The 15,323-nt window shown below is 38.8% G+C and overlaps 1 protein-coding gene across 1 annotated transcript; it reads left to right on the forward strand.

Annotated features, from left to right (window-relative positions):
* The first annotated feature begins 453 nt into the window (after positions 1–453).
* On the forward strand, positions 454–1,419 carry LOC100341871 (olfactory receptor 12D2-like). The gene has a single exon (XM_002714373.4). It carries the CDS (start codon positions 454–456, stop codon positions 1,417–1,419), a length of 966 nt encoding a protein of 321 aa, XP_002714419.3.
* The last annotated feature ends 13,904 nt before the right edge of the window (positions 1,420–15,323 follow it).

Below are 15,323 nucleotides of genomic sequence, written 5' to 3' on the forward strand. Positions count from 1 at the left end.
TTCACTCCCAAAATGGACACAATGGTCAGAGCTGGAACAATCCAAATCCAGGAGCTAGGAGCTATTTCTGGGTCTCTCATGTGGGTGCAGGGGCCCAAGGACTTGTGCCATCTTACACTCCATTCCCAGACCGTTAGCAGAACTGGATTGGAAGAGGAGCAGCTGGGACATAAACCAGCACCCATATGGGATGTTGGCACTACTACAGGCCAGGACGTTAACCTGCTGTGTCACAGTGCCTGCCCCCAGTGTTAATAAATTTTAAACACTTAGTTGAGTCTTGGTCCACAATAGACAAGTAACTTTAGTATTTAACAGTATAATCACCAAGATAATGTACAGTTCCTAGATGAAATCATGTGAAACAATGTTCTTCCTAAAAACATTTTTTAATGAGAAAACAGTCTCAATAAGAATCATGGTCAAATACCACCTTTTGTTTTCTTTTCAGTGATGCTGAATCAAACCTCAGTCAGTGAATTTCTCCTCCTGGGAGTAACAGACATCCAGGAATTGCAACCTTTTCTGTTTGTGGTTTTCCTCACCATCTACTTCGCTAATGTGGCTGGGAATGGCGCCATCCTTACAGTTGTCATCTCTGATCCAAGACTCCACTCACCTATGTATTTCTTCCTGGGAAACTTGTCTTGTCTAGATATCTGCTACTCCACAGTGACTCTGCCAAAGATGTTGGAGAACTTCCTATCCACACAGAAAACCATTTCTTTCTTGGGATGCATGAGCCAGCTCCATTTCTTCCACTTCCTGGGTAGCACAGAGGCCATGTTGCTGGCCGTGATGGCCTTTGACCGCTTTGTGGCTATCTGCAGACCTCTCCACTACACTCTCATCATGAGTCGTCAGCTCTGCACACAGATGGCTATCACAATCTGGACCATTGGCTTTTTCCATGCCCTACTGCACTCCATTATGACCTCTCGTTTGGACTTCTGTGCTTCTAACCAGATCCACCACTTCTTCTGTGATATTAAGCCATTGCTGAAGCTGGCCTGTGGGAACACTGAGCTCAACCAGTGGCTGCTCAATACTGTCACAGGGACCATTGCCATGGGCCCCTTCTTTCTGACACTTCTCTCTTATTGCTACATTATTATCTATTTGTTCTTCAAGACTGGTTCTTGCAGGATGCTTCATAAAACTCTGTCCACTTGTGCCTCCCACTTCATGGTAGTTATTCTTCTCTATGCTCCTGTTCTCTTCACCTACACGAGACCTGCCTCAGGGAGCTCCATGGACCAGGACTGGATCATTGCCATCATGTACACTGTAGTTACTCCTGTACTAAATCCAATCATCTATACTTTGAGAAACAAGGATGTGAAGAATGCCTTAAGCAGGGCAATCAGAAAGAGACTCCGACTTGAAGGAGTAGAGAAAACTCTTCCGAGGCACAAATAAATAGGCAACTGGAAAGATGAGATGTGAAATTATAACCACTTCTCAAATGTTAGAATATTACAACAATGAAGGAACTATATATGGGAAATCCTATCTAGCATATTCCTAAGAAATATAAGGAAATTTGAACAGTTAGGATATTTGCAATATTGATTTCTTTTTGCAATATCAGTTAATTAAATGTATTTGTTATATGTTCTAATATGTTTTTCTTACATTTGGGTCTAGAAATATGGCTAATTTGTCCAAGTATAGAGAAATGGATTGTATATAAGCTGTGTATCTCTATGATCCCTCTAGGTTAATATATTTTAGTGTGATCAATATAATTTTTATGCTTCTATATTTTAAGGATTTTAATTTTAAAACTGTGCTTACTCATTTGGAAAAATAAATGCCAACTTACATTTGAATTAGAGGTATTTTAAAGGGCATGTCATGATTTCTTTTTGTTTGATTGTTTTTATTATTATTTTAATAGATAGTGATTCAAAATCTAAAATTCATTGAATTAACAAGCCTTTCACTTACATCTCTATCCCCAACCACCAATTTCCCTTCATGAGCAAACAATATCAGCATTTGTTTGCCTTTGCAAAGATCCTTTAGGAATATAGAGGCAAATATAGATGTTTACTTTTAAAAATAATGAAGTAAAAAAAATGAAGTAAAATTCACTATTCACAATAGCCAAAATATGCAATCAACCTGGTGTTCCTTAATGGATGAATGTGTACAGAAAATGAGAATTGGAATACTGTTCAGCCATGAAAACCAATGAGATCCTGATATTTTTAACAAAGTGGAAGGAACTAGCAGAAATTACATTTAGTGAGATAAGCCAGACTCAGAGAGACAAAAATATATTGTTATTTCAGCAAACCAACATGAAGAACTAAGATTATCTTGCAGGTCTTTCACTATAAGTATTTACCTTCTTTATTCCATTTTTTAAAGATTTAGTTATTTACTTGAAAGTCAGAGTTACACAGAGAGAGGAGAGGCAAAGAGAGAGACAAAGGCCTTCCATCTGCTGGTTCATTCCCCAGTGGGCTACAATGGCAGGAGCTGCGCTGATCCAAAACCAAGAGCTGGGAGCTTCTTCTGGGTCTCCCACATGGGTGCAGGGATCCAAGGTCTTGGGCCATCTTGTACTGCTTTCCCAGGCCATAGCAGAAAGCTGGATCAGAAAAGGAGCAACAGGGATTTGAACTGGCACCCATATGGGATGCTGGCACTACAGGTGGTGGCTTTACCCTCTATGCCACAGCACTGGCCCTCCTTATTCCATTTTAATCTGCATGCTAAATATCACATTGTGAACATGGAATGGTGGCAATCATTTCTCCCACATCCCTGCTTGCAGTCACTCTTTCACTCTTCATGGACAACTAATATTGCTATTGGTTATCTATTCTGATTTTTGCTTCAATGTGTAATCATACACATACCATTTGTGCAAATTTATTTACAAATTTATAGAGATAAAATGTTAGCTCTAAGGATATAGGTATTATAATTCTGACAGATATTATTGGATTTTCCTTCACAGAGGTTATCATAATTTTTACTTTCACTTGGCATGTAAAAGTGTTTAGAATTTATACTATACTGAATATAAACAGTGGAAAAATTTCACTTTCTAGATGCTTCACTGAAGATAATCGACTTTTGCAATTTTGTGATTGAACAAATAACACCTAAAGACACCTCTGTATCATGGAAATCTGAATCAGTTTTCTACTCTATCAAATTTTTTTTAGAATATTTGAAGCCCAAAAAAGAGGGAAACTGAAAGAAGGAGATAAGATCAAGGCAATTCTAAGAGACTTTTCCTGCAACCTGAAATAATACCCCTATCTGAGCATAAGAGACACACCCTTCCACTTAGTGCACCTACTCTTACTCACGTAAAAAAGTTTTACTACTTTAGTGAATAAAATCTCTGCAAATGTTATATTTATCAAAATAATGCAGGAATGAATTTTAAGTAGAGGTAATGAACCCAAAGGGACCAGCTCTATCATCAAGGAGAAAGAAATTAATAGGGATTCTCCTGAAAAACCAGTGACCTAGAACAGATCAACTGGAATGTTTCATCTCTATAATAGTATACAAAAAATGCAGAAATAAGGGGAAAAAGGAATGTATTTTTAACTAAACAAGTTGGTAATTTTATTTTCTCATTTCACAATCCAAATTAAAATTGCCTTCTTGTCCAGGAATGCAAATAAGTAATTAAGTTGAATGACAGTATAGAAACACTAATTAAGACAAATAACATGGTTCACCTGAGGAGCTCTGTCACCTGTATCTCTAGAGATTTTTCAGGTATCAATGACGAAACTGTCAATTAAAAAAAGAGGGACCATTGAATGTGGAATCAGCTATTAAAAAACCTCAAGAATACCTTCTTATTTCTTTAAAATTTCATTTTCACTTCAGCTTTTGGTCATGGAAAACAACACCTTCCACAATGTATTCTAATTTTTGTTTTGTTTTTCTGTTTCTATCCTTATTTTGACAGACTATAATGCAGCACAATATGATGTGATATAGAAGAAATATGAAAAACTCATCAAATTTTGTTTTTCTTACCTGGCAAAAAAAAAAACACATGCTAAATGTGACCAATGAATTGCTGAGGTATTGTTAGAACTAAATCATTGCATGGCTGGCGCCGCAGCTCACTAGGCTAATCCTCAGCCTGTGGCGCCAGCACCCTGGTTTCGAGTCCCAGTTGGGGTGCCGGATTCTGTCCCAGTGGCTCCTCTTCCAGTCCAGCTCTCTGCTGTGGCCCTGGAGTGCAGTGGAGGATGGTCCAAGTGCTTGGGCCCTGCACCCTCATGGGAGACCAGGAGGAAGCACCTGGCTCCTGGCTTCAGATCAGCGTGGCCACTTGGGGGGTAAACCAACAGCAAAGGAAAACCTTTCTCTCTGTCTCTCTCTCTCTCACTGTCTAACTCTGCATGTCAAAAAAAAAAAAGAGCTAAATCATTGCTGAGGTATTACGGGAACTAAACAGATGTGACAGATCATGTTTGTTAGTTTTTAAGTAACTAAAAGAGGCTACAGGACCTGAAAGGATATCAACATTTATAAAAATATAGAACTAGAAAGAGACAACATTATGAAAGTTGTTTTGAACTGGTATTTTGACTATTCAAAATCTTTGCACTCACTTTTGCAAACCCCACTATTTGGTTCTGACCAACCCAATCTCCCTTAATCCTACAATTTCAGCTTTGCTGAAGAGTGATTGCATGTTTGAAGAAGGCACAATGCACCCTGGACAGTCTGACTAGCATTTCTGCTGGTCAAATTTATTACATAATTCAATCTGTGTGATGTCTATGAAGTACAAAGAAAAACATAGCTTTCTGCTTGTCTACTACTGCTTAACATACTAGTACCACAAAGCTTAGTGACTGGGGCCACAGGAGTGCCTTCTGGGTTTCCCATGCAGGTGCAGGGGCCCAAGGACTGGGGCCATCTTCTACTGCTTTTCCAGGCCATATCAGAGAGCTGAATCAGGAGTGGGGCAGCCAGGACTCAAACCAGCACCCATATGGGAAGCCAGCACTGCAGGTGGCAGCTTTACCCACTACACCACAGCACCGGCCCCCCTCATATTTCTTTCTATTGCACTATAGTTCTGGGTGAGATTTCCAATAGTATGCTGATTAAGAGTTGTGAAAATGCAATAGCTAAGACCTGGAATCAACCTAAATGCCCATCAACAGTAGACTGGATAAAGAAATGATGGGACATGTACTCTATAGAATACTATACAGCAGTAAAAAACAATGAATGGAGGAATCTGGAAAACATCATGCTGAGTGAAATAAGCCAGTCCCAAAGGGACAAATATCATATGTCCTCCCTGATCAGTGACAACTCACTGAACACCAAAAAGGAAACTGTTGATGTGAAATGGACACTATGAGAAACAGTGACTTGATCAGCCCTTGTCCTGACTTGATGAACAATTTAATACATTATCCCTTTTAGTATTTTTTTTGTTCTACTTAATACTATTGGTAAAACTCTGTAATTAACACACAATTATTTTTAGGTGTTGAAATTTAACTGAAAAGTTATCTCTGTTAAATATAAGAGTGGGAATAAGGGAGGAAGGAGATCTACAGTTTGGGACATGCTCAATCTGACTGGCCTCAAATGGTAGAGTTAGAAATGTGCCAGGGGATTCCAATACAATCCCATCATGGTGGCATGTACCAATGCCATCCCACTAGTCCAAGTGATCAGTTTCAGTTCACAATTGAACATAATGATAGGACTAAGAGTCAAAGGGATCACATAAACAAGACTAGTGTCTGCAAATACCAACTGATAGAATTAAAAAGAGAGAACGATGCAACATGGGAAGCGGGATACATAGCAAAGTCATAGAATTGCAGATGTCCCAAATAGCACTCTGGCCTCAGAATCAGCCCTTAAGGCATTCGGATATGGCTGAAGAGCCCATGAGAAATTTTAGGCATGGAAAGACAAGACACCCTGGGAAAAAAAGACCTAAATGAAAGATCTCTGTGAGATCCCAGTGGAAAGTTCAGGCCATCAAAGAAGGAGGTACCTCTCTCTGAAGGGAGGAGAGAACTTCCACTTTGACTGTGACCTTGTCTAAAAAAGATCAGAGTCAGAAAACTCAAAAGGCCTCCATAGCCTTGGTAACTCATGACTAGAGCCTAGGGTGATTACTGACGCCATAAACAGGAATGTCAATTTGTTGAGTCAACAACAGGAGTCACTGTGTACTTACTCCTCATTGTGATCTCTGTCCTTAATGTGTTGTTCAATGTAAATTAATGCTATAACTAGTACTCAAACAGTGTTTTACACTTTATGTTCCTATGTGAGTGCAAATTGTGGAAATCTTTACTTAATATATGCTAAATTGATCTACAAAGAGAATTGAAAATGAATCTTGATGTGAATGGAATGGGAGAGGGAGTGGGAGATGGGAGGGGTGCAGGTGGGAGGGAAGTTATGGGGGCGAAAAAAGCCATTGTAATCCATAAGCTGTACTTTGAAAATTTATATTTATTAAATAAAAGTTAAAAAAAGAGTTGTGAAAATGGATTTTCTTGCATTTTCCTGATTATAGAAGTAATTTAAATATCATATTTGTTAATTTGTACATGTTGAACCATCCCTGCATCTCACCAGATTATGGTGTAGAATATTTTGATGTTCTCTTGGCTTAAATTTGCTAGTATTTCATTAAGAATTTATGCATCTGGAGATCGGCATTTAGCACAGCAGTTAAGATGAAGCTTAGGATGTTTGCATCCCATATTGGAGTGTCTGGGCTCAAGTCCTGGCTTTGTTCCTGATTCTGTATTCCTGATAATGTGCACCCTTGGAGGCAATAAGTGATGTCTCAAAAAGTTAGATCTCTGACATTCATATGGTAAGACTCAAACTGAGTGCCCATTTCCTGGATTCAGCCTGACAAAGTCCCAGGAGGCTTCATGTGCATGGCCACCTAGAATTTTACTTTTTTTAAGTCCAGAGAAATCTTACAAGCAGTTTAAACTCACAGGATCTAAAGTCACAGGATCTAAAACCAAGGACAGAGTCATTATTAGAGGCTCTAAGAAAAGTGTCTAAACCATGAGCAAGTTTTTTCATTAAGAGGCAAATACAAACTGACAGAAAGGGCTTGAAAATAATCAGGTGGGCTTAAGGCCTTATCAGTTATGAGGCTCAGACCCATCTATATCTCTTCACATGTGGTACATCATAAGGGAGGCAGGCACCCTGTTGACTTCCAATACCTAGCTGACCTGGGAGGAGAGCTGGCTTGAAGAGAAGATAGGTGGCATTCCAGGTGAGTGGCAAGATGGTGGAATAGGAAGGGAGCACACTGATAGTCCGGGGAGAGACAGTTTAATAAAAGTGGAGATACTGCAGATTCAAGGAAGAGTAGGGGAAGAAACAGCAGAGGAAAATTTTCCAGAACTAGTAATTCAGAGTGGACCTGCGCGGAGAGCATGGGAGCCCACAGTTTGGGACACCAGTGGCAGACTCAACACACTAGCGCTGGAACGCGAGGTGAGCTGAACCTCAATAGCCCGAGACACCGGCAGGCAAGCGGAAAGAGGAGACTAGAGGGAACGGCACCCGGGGGGGAAAAGTTCACCAGGCTAACTAGAAGAGAGAGAAAAAGTGACTGATACGGACACGAGTTTCTCTCTCTCCACTCACCTCTCAAAGGTGAGCAAGACAAAGAGCAGGCGCCACCTTGGACATACGTCATAAGCAGGGCGACCTCAGGTCTGCACCGGCCCTGAGCCTAGCAGAAAAACCTAACTCTGGTGGGGGGGGAGTGGGCGGGTGAATTAACAGGAGATTAGGACCTAGTGAATGCGTGGTGCTACTGAACTGAGACTGTGAAAAAAGAGACAGTGGGGGAGAGAACTCACGGAATTCATGTGAGTACTCTCCAGAGATGCTACAATTCGGTAACCTTGGCAACTCAGTGGGAGATTGCAGGAGAATTTGAGCCCACACTGAGGGCAGGACAGATTCCCTGTGTGGTCCTTGGGAAAGAGCTTCCAATCTCTGGCTCCTGTGGGTATATCATTTGCCTGCTAACTACCTCCAATTCCGTTCAGCTGTGCAGAATTACTTCCCTTTAGAATCAAAAAGAAAGAAATAAAGAAAGAATGAAAGAAAGAAAGAAAGAAAGAAAGAAAGAAAGAAAGAAAGAGATTTACCACGCCTAACCTGGGAGTGTCACTTTTGGCACACCATAACCCTGAGGAACCAAACAGAGCTCTCAGGCCACACCCATCTCATGCCTCTAAGGCTCCATCAAAAACAGTCCACTTAATCTAGAGTCATAGTATAACAAGAAAAAGCACCACAGTGAAGAAACCAAATATCTCCAATATGCCAACAACAAACACAAAAACCGAGGTAATAAGAATAAGGAAGATACTATGATGCCCCCAAATGAAATAGACACCCCAATTCAAGATTATGAAGATGATGAGATAGAAGAAATGCAAGAAGAAGATCTCAAAAAGTGGATAAGAACATTAATAAGTTCTCAAAAACAAATTCTTGAACTACAGAAATCCTTAATGGACAAGATAGAAAATCTTTCTCACAAAAATGAAATACTAAGGAGGAATCAAAATGAAACGAAACAACTAGTACATGAAACTGTGATAGTGATGAAAAAATATAATGAAATGAAGAATTCAATAGATCATGACAAACACATTAGAGAGCCTTAAAAACAGAATGGGTGAAGCAGAAGAGAGAATATCGGACTTAGAAGACAGAGAACAGGAAAGGATACAGTCAGACGAAAGAAAAGAAGAGGAAATTAGAAATCTAAAAAATATTGTGGGGAATCTACAGCAAACTATTAAAAACCCCAACATTCGGTTCTAGGAGTTCCTGAAGGCATGGAGAGGGAGAAAGGATTAGAAGGCCTTTTTAGTGAGATAATAGCAGAAAATTTCCCAGGTTTGGAGAAGGACAGAGAAATCCTAGTACAGGAAGCTCATAGAACCCCTAATAAACACTACCAAAAGAGATCCTCACCACGACATGTTGTAATTAAACTCACCAAAGTGAAACAGAAAGAAGAGATGCTAAAATGTGCAAGAGAGAAACGTCAGATTACTCTCAGAGGATCTCCAATAAGACACACAGCAGAATTCTTATTACTTACTACTTATCAATAGTCGCATTGAACGTTAATGGCTTGAACTGTCCAGTTAAAAGACACCGATTGGCTGATTGGGTTAAGGAACAAAACCCATCTATTTGCTGCTTCCAAGAAACACATCTTTCCAACAAAGATGCATACCGACTAAAAGTGAAAGGCTGGAAAAAGATATACCATGCCAACAGAAATGAAAAAAGAGCGGGTGTAGCCATCTTAATATCAGACAACATAAACTTTACCACAAAAACTGTAAAGAATGTCAATGAGGGGCACTATATAATGATTAAGGGATCAATTCAACAGGAAGATATAACAATTATCAATGTATATGCACCTAATTACAGGGCACAGGTTTATTTAAAAGATTTGTTAAGGGACTTAAAGGGAGGCTTAGACTCCAACACAATATACTGGGGGACTTCAATACTCCACTCTCAGAAATAGACAGATCAACAGGACAGAAGACCAACAAGGAAACAGTAGATTTAAACGACACTATAGCCCAAATGGATCTAACAGATATATACAGAACTTTTCATCCTACACAGAAAGCATTTACATTCTTCTCAGCAGTACATGGAAGCTTCTCTAGGATTGACCACATACTAGGCCATAAAGCAAGTCTCAGCAAATTCAAAAGAATTAGAATCATACCATGCAGCTTCTCAGACCATAAAGGAATGAAGTTGGAAATTAGCAACTCAGGAATCCCTAGAGCATACGCAAACACATGGAGATTGAACAACATGCTCCTGAATGAACAACAGGTCATAGAAGAAATTAAAAGAGAAGTCAAAAACTTTCTGGAAGTAAATGAGGATAACAACACAACATATCAAAACTAATGGGATAAGGCAAAAGCAGTGTTAAGAGGAAAGCTTATATCAATAGGTGCCTACATCAAGAAATTGGAAAGGCACCAAATAGATGAGTTTTCAGTGCATCTAAAGGATCTAGAAAAACTGCAGCAAACCAGACCCAACTCTAGTAGGAGAAGAAAAATAATGAAAATCAGAGAAGAAATCAACAGGATTGAATCCAAAAACATTACAAAAAATCAGCCAAACGAGGAGCTGGTTTTTTGAAAAAATAAACAAAATTGACACCCCATTGGCCCAACTAACTAAGATAAGAAGAGAGAAGATCCAAGTCAACAAAATGAGAGATGAAAAAGGAAACGTAACAACAGACACCACAGCAATAAAAAGAATCATCAGAAATTACTACAAGGACTTGCATGCCAGCAAACAGGGCAATCTATCAGAAATGGATAGATTCCTGGACACATGCAACCTACCGAAATTGAACCAGGAAGACATTGAACACCCAAACAGACCCATAACTGAGACAGAAATTGAAACAGTAATAAAGGCCCTCAAAACAAAGAAAAGCCCAGGACCAGATGGATTCACTGCTGAATTCTACCAGACATTTAAAGAAGAACTGACTCCAATTCTTCTCAAACTATTCAGAACAATCGAAAAAGAGGGAGTGCTCCCAAATTCTTACTATGAAGCCAGCATCACCTTAATTCCTAAGCCGGAAAAAGATGAAGCATTGAAAGAGAATTACAGACCAATATCCCTGATGAACATAGATGCAAAAATCCTCAATAAAATTCTCGCCAATAGAATGCAACAACACATCAGAAAGATCACCCACCCAGACCAAGTGGGATTTATCCCTGGCATGCAGGGATGGTTCAATGTGCACAAACAATCAACGTGATACACCACATTAACAGACTGCAGAAGAAAAACCACATGATTATCTCAATAGAGGCCGAGAAAGCATTTTATAAAATACAACACCCGTTCATGATGAAAACTCTAAGCAAACTGGGTATGGAAGGAACATTCCTCAATACAATCAAAGCAATCTATGAAAAACCCACAGCCAACATCCTATTGAATGGGGAAAAGTTGGAAGCACTTACACTGAGATCTGGTACCAGACAGGGATGCCCACTCTCACCACTGCTATTCAATATAGTTCTGGAAGCTCTAGCCAGAGCTATTAGGTAAGAAAAAGAAATTAAAGGGATACAAGTTGGGAAGGAAGAACTCAAACTATCCCTCTTTGTAGATGATATGATTCTTTAGTTAGAGGATCCAAAGAACTCTACTAAGAGACTATTGGAACTCATAGAAGATTTTGGCAAAGTAGCAGGGTATAAAATCAATGCACAAAAATCTACACTCTTTGTATACACAGGCAATGCCATGGCTGAGGAAGAACTTCTAAGATCAATCCCATTCACAATAGCTACAAAAACAATCAAATACCTTGGAATAAACTTAACCAAGGACGTTAAAGATCTCTACGATGAAAATTAGAAAACCTTAAAGAAAGAAATAGAAGAGGATACCATAAAATGGGAAAATCTTCCATGCTCATGGATTGGAAGAATCAATATCATCAAAATGTCCATTCTCCCAAAAGCAATTTACAGATTCAATGTGATACAAATCAAGATTCCAAAGACATTCCTCTCAGACCTGGAAAAAATGATGCTGAAATTCATATGGAGACACAGGAGACCTCGAATAGCTAAAGAAATCTTGTACAACCAAAACAAAGCTGGAGGCATCTCAATACCAGATTTCAGGACATACTACAGGGCAGTTGTTATCAAAACAGCATGGTACTGGTACAGAAACAGATGGATAGACCAATGGAACAGAGTAGAAACACCAGAAATCAATCTAAGCATCTACAGCCAACTCATATTTGATCAAGGATCCAAAACCAATCCCTGGAGTAAGGACAGTCTATTCAATAAATGGTGCTGGGAAAATTGGATTTCCACATGCAGAATCATGAAGCAAGACCCCTACTTTACACCTTACACAAAAATTCACTCAACATGGATTAAAGACTTAAATCTATGACCTGACACCATCAAATTACTAGAGAGCATTCGAAAAACCCTGGAAGATATAGGTACTGGCAAAGACTTTTTGGAAAATACCCCATAAGCACAGGCAGTCAAAGCCAAAATTAACATTTGGGATTGCATCAAATTGATGTTTCTGTACTTCAAAAGAAACCACCAGGAATGTGAAGAGACAGCTGACAGAATGGGAAAAATTATTCGCAAACTATGTAACTGATAAAGGGTTGATAACCAGAATCTACAAAGAAATCAAGAAACTCCACAACATCAAAACAAACAACCCCCTTAAGAGATGGGCCAAGGACCTCAATAGACATTTTTCAAAAGAGGAAATCCAAATGGCCAACAGACACATGAAAAAATGTTCAAGGTCACTAGCAATCAGGGAAATGCAAATCAAAACCACAATGAGGTTTCACCTCACCCCGGTTAGAATGGCTCACATTCAGAAATCTACCAACAATAGATATTGGAGAGGATGTGGGGAAAAAGGGACACTAACCCACTGTTGGTGGGAATGCAAACTGGTCAAGCCACTATGGAAGTCAGTCTGGAGATTTCTCAGAAACCTGAATATAACCCTACCATTCGACCTAGCCATCCCACTCCTTGGAATTTACCCAAAGGAAATTAAATTGGCAAACAAACAAGCTGTCTGCTCCTTAATGTTTATTGCAGCTCAATTCACAATAGCTAAGACCTGGAACCAACCCAAATGCCCATCAACAGTAGACTGGATAAAGAAATGATGGAACATGTACTCTATCGAATACTATACAGCAGTCAAAAACAACGAAACCCAGTCATTTGCACCAAGATGGAGGAATTTGGAAAACATCATGCTGAGTGAATTAAGCCAGTCCCAAAGGGACAAATATCATATGTTCTCCCTGATCAGTGACAACTAACTTAGCCTCAAAGGGGAAACCTGTTGAAGTGAAATGGACACTATGAGAAACAGTGACTTGATCAGCTCTTGTCCTGACAGTTGATGTACAATGTAATACTTTATCCATTTTAGTATTTGCTCTTTATTTTGTTCTAGTACTATTGGTTGAACTCTGTGATTAACACACAATTATTCTTAGGTGTTTAAATTTTAACTGAAAAATGATCCCAGTTAAATATAAGAGTGGGAATAAGAGAGGGAGGAGATGTACAATTTGAAACATGCTCAATCGGACTTGCCCCAAATGGTGGAGTTAGAATCATGCCAGGGGATCCCAATACAATCCCATCAAGGTGGCATGTACCAATGCCATATCACTAGTACAAGTGATCAATTTCAGTTCACAATTGATCACACTGATAGGTGTAAGAGTCAACGGGATCACACAAACAAGAGTAGTGTCTGCTAATACTAGCTGATAGAATCAAAAAGGGAGAGAAGAATCCATCATGGGAAGCGGGATACACAGCGAACTCATAGAATGGCAGATGTCCTAAATAGCACTCTGGCCTCATAATCTGCCCTTAAGGCATTCGGATATGGCTGAAGAGCCCATGTATTTTAGGCATGGAAGGCCAAGACACCCTGGGGAAAAAAAAGTAAGACCTAAATGAAAGATCTCTGCAAGTGAGATCCCAGTGGAAAGAATGGGGCTTTCAAAGAAGGAGGTACCTTTCTCTGAAGGGAGAAGAGAATTTCCATTTTCACTATGACCCTGTCAGAATATGATTGAAGTTGGTGAACTCAAAAGGCTTCCATAGCCTTGGCGACTCATGACAAGAGCCTAGGGAGATTACTGACGCCATAAACAAGAGTGTCAAATTGTTAAGTCAACTACAGTAGTCACTGTTTACTTACTTCTCATGTGTGATCTGTCCTTAGTGTGTTGTTCAAGGTAAAGTAATGCTGTAACTAGTACTGAAACAGTATTTTACACTTTGTGTTTCTGTGTGGGTGCAAACTGATGAAATCTTTACTTAATATATACTGAATTGATCTTCGGTTTATAAAGATAATTGAAAATGAATCTTGATGTGAATGGAATGGAAGAGGGAAATGGGAGGGGTGTTAATGGGAGGAAAATTATGGGGGGGTAGCCATTGTAATCCATTAACTGTACTTTGAAAATTTATATTTACTAATTTAAAAATGCAATAATATAAAAAAAGAAATCTCCATACCATATTCTATAGTGGCTATACTAATTTACATCCCACTCAACAATATATAGAATTTCTTCTTCACATCCTTATCAGTGTTTTCTACTCTCTGCCTTTTAGATAATAGCCATTCTGACAGGGATGACATTAAATCTCATTATGGTTTTGATTTACATTTTCCTTATGACTAATGATATCAAGCATTTTTCATGTATCTGTTTGCCTTTTTCTGTTTCTAGTTTTGAGAACTGTTCAATTCCTTTGCCTGTTGCTTAACCTGGTTGATTATTTTACATATATATATATATATACACATATAGACATGTATATATATATAACTGTTGATGTATAAAAATTCTTTTTTCTGATGTCGAGTTTTTTGAGTTCTTGATACATTCTGGATATTAATCATTTGTCAGATAAGTGGCTTATAAGTATTTTCACGCATTCTGCTAGGTGTTTCTTTTTTTTTTTAACTATTATTTAATAAATATAAATTTCCAAAGCACACCTTTTGGGTTATAGTTTTTTCCCTTCAAACCTCCCTCCCACCCACAAACATCCCACCTCTCACCCCCTCTCCCATTCCATTCTGCATCAAGATTCATTTTCAATTATGTTTATATACAGAATATTAATTAGTATATACTAAGTAAAGATTTCAACAGTTTGTACCCACACAGAAACACAAAGTATAAAGTACTGTTTGAGTACTAGTTATACCATTAATTCACATAGTACAACATATTAAGGACAGAAATCCTACAGGGAGGTAAGTACTGGCTGTGGGTTTTTCATAAATTGCTTTGATTGTATTGAGGAATGTTCCTTCTATACCCAATTCGCTTAGAGTTTTCATCAGGAAAGGGTGTTGTATTTTATCAAATACTTTCTCTGTGTCTATTAGGTAATATATGGTATTTCTTCTGCAGTTAGTTAACGTGTATGTCATACTGATTGATTTGCAAATTTTGAACCATCCCTGCATACAGGGATAAATCCCACTTGGTCTGGGTGGATGATCTTTCTGATGTGTTGTTGCATTCTATTGGCCAGAATTTTATTGAGGATTTACAGACCAATTACAGAGATTGGTCTGTAAATTTCTTTCTCTGCTGCATCTTTTTCTGGCTTAGGAATTAAGGTGATGCTGGCATCATAGAAAGAATTTGGGAAGATTCCCTCTTCTTC

Source organism: Oryctolagus cuniculus, chromosome 5, assembly GCF_051225735.1.
Source record: "Oryctolagus cuniculus isolate XC-2025 breed Fujian yellow rabbit chromosome 5, ASM5122573v1, whole genome shotgun sequence".
In the NCBI taxonomy this organism is placed as follows: domain Eukaryota; kingdom Metazoa; phylum Chordata; class Mammalia; order Lagomorpha; family Leporidae; genus Oryctolagus; species Oryctolagus cuniculus.

Excerpts from the sequence above, each read along its gene's own strand:
- LOC100341871 (XM_002714373.4), top strand. The coding sequence starts at position 454 with ATGCTGAATCAAACCTCAGTCAGTGAATTTCTCCTCCTGGGAGTAACA.